Source organism: Gekko japonicus, unplaced genomic scaffold (genome assembly GCF_001447785.1).
Source record: "Gekko japonicus isolate JY-2015 unplaced genomic scaffold, Gekko_japonicus_V1.1 scaffold875, whole genome shotgun sequence".
Classification (NCBI taxonomy): domain Eukaryota; kingdom Metazoa; phylum Chordata; class Lepidosauria; order Squamata; family Gekkonidae; genus Gekko; species Gekko japonicus.
Genome location: NW_015169200.1, coordinates 416,079 through 418,223, shown reverse-complemented (window position 1 = coordinate 418,223; position 2,145 = coordinate 416,079). Strand labels below are relative to the sequence as shown.

Below are 2,145 nucleotides of genomic sequence, written 5' to 3'. Positions count from 1 at the left end.
AAATGTGGGAACTGTAGCCTCTGTTCATAACTGGGTCACTGGTCACTTCTTCAGCTATGAAATATCTGTAGAAGAGAGCAGTGGCTCACAAAAGCTGATCCCCTGCTACAAATTTTCTTTGTGCTTTTGTGGTTTTGAAGCAGTTTTTCTCCAGGTATGCTCGCCAGCTCTGAGTTGGGAAATACCTGGAGATTTTTGGGGTGGAGCCTGAGCGGTGGGTGTTGCCTTCTGACACACTTCTGATGATGTCAGGGGATGTGACATATACAAATAAGTTATGCTAATAAGTTATGCTAATAAGTTCCTAAGTTCCTGCACCTCTTTTTCTATGAAAAGACCCCTGGGTAAGGGAGAAACAGAGCAAGAAAGCAACTTTAACTTTAAATGTGTTCTCAAACCTCCGTCCCCTGCTGGTTGGCTTGTGCGCTCTGGCTCTTTCTCACTGTCTCTCTCTCTCTCTCTCTCTCTCTCTCTCTCTCTCTCTCTCTCTCTCTTTCCCCCTTCCTCCCTCCCTCCCCTATTTGCATTCTTTCCACCTTTTTCTTTCTTTTCACCTTTCTCTCTCTTTCTCCCTTCCTTCCTCTTTCTTTCTCTCTTCCTTCCTGCCCTCCCTCATCTATTTTCTTTCTTTCTGTCTGTCTTTCTTTCTCCCTCTCTCGCTCTCTCTCCCCCCTTCCTTCTTTCCTCCCCCTACCCCATCTATTTGCTTTCTTTGTTTCTGTTTCTGTCTCTCTCTCTCCTTTCTTTCTACCTCTTTCATTCTTTATACTTTTCTCTTTCTCTCTTCCTTCCTTCCTTGTCCTCCCCCCTCCATCCCCATCTATTTGCTTTCTTTGTTTCTCTCCCTTTCTTCCTTCCTTTCCCCTCCTTCCCTCCTCATCTATTTGCTTTCTTTGTTTCTCTCTCTCTCTCGCTTTCTCTTTCTCTCTTTCTTTCCACCTCTCTCTCTCTCTTAGTCAAATAAATATGATCAATATCTGTTTTTACACCTTTTGTTTTTATTTTTGGCAGTCTCATTTAATGTTAATAAAAAGCAAATTTGCATATTTTCCATTAAAAACATGTCTAATATTTGTTCATGTCTTGTGGCTCTCAAACATCTGACATTTATTCTATGTGGCTCTTACGTTAAGCAAGTTCGGCCACCCCTGATTGGTTGTGTGAAAGCTCCATTTGTGTCTTTCTTTTTGCTGCAGGTGAGAAGCAGCCCAGCTTTGAGAAGAATTACAGCCCGAGTTTCATGTATGAGAAGGAGAGGGACTCTGTGCTGCAGGGATGCATGGTGGATCAAGCCATCAGCTACCTCGGTGCTGATGCGCTGCGCCCTCTTGTGCAGACTCCAGCGGCCCCAACTTCCGAGATGGTGCCCGTGATCAGCAGTCTTTACCCCCTCGCGTTCACCTGCAACGAAGCGCCCAATGGAAGCCCACGGGAGATGGAGAAGGGCCACGCCCAGCTGAGGGACAAGATGGCGTCTTCTGAAAGGGACCTCTCTCCAAACAACAGTGGACAAGACTCCACAGACTCAGACAGCAACCAAGAAGAACACCAGAGTCACGCCTACCATCAAGGCCAACCGGGTCCTCCTCCTACCCTGCAGACCCATAATGGGCTTCTGTCCTTCAAGGAGCATGCGAGGGTCTATGACCTCTTCCGGCCACCCCCAGTCTGTCCCCGTGACGTCTTGAAGGTCTTCAACAAGGAAGGCGAGCCCATTGGGGTCTACCGATGTGACCACTGCCGGGTCCTCTTCTTGGATTACGTGATGTTCACCATCCACATGGGGTGCCACGGCTTCCGTGACCCTTTCGAGTGTAACGTGTGCGGCCACAGAAGCCACAACAAATACGAGTTCTCCTCCCACATAGTCCGTGGCGAGCACAGAATAGGACTTAAATGAAACTCCTCCGTCATGGGTCGGTGTTATTGTTTTCGACAGGAGCCGAGTGAATGTCTACACTGCAATCTTAAACCCGTCTGAAAGTAATGTTAGCGCTGTGGCTTCTCCCGCAGCCACCCTGGGAATGATGGGTTTGGGAGTCTGTTGTGGATATTTCATTCACATACTAACAGTGTGATCCTAAGCAGATTTACGCCTTTCTAAACCCATTGAAGCCCACGGGCTCAGAAGGGCACAACTCCGTT

General features: G+C 47.7%; 1 protein-coding gene across 1 annotated transcript in view; it reads left to right on the top strand.

The window, feature by feature from the left end:
* The window catches only part of IKZF3 (IKAROS family zinc finger 3), a 100,018-nt gene extending 98,118 nt beyond the window's left edge, over positions 1-1,900 (top strand). The window contains exon 6 of the mRNA XM_015416327.1: positions 1,197-1,900. Within this exon, the coding sequence (XP_015271813.1) occupies positions 1,197-1,900 (704 nt within the window). The remainder of the gene's footprint in view (positions 1-1,196) is intronic.
* The last annotated feature ends 245 nt before the right edge of the window (positions 1,901-2,145 follow it).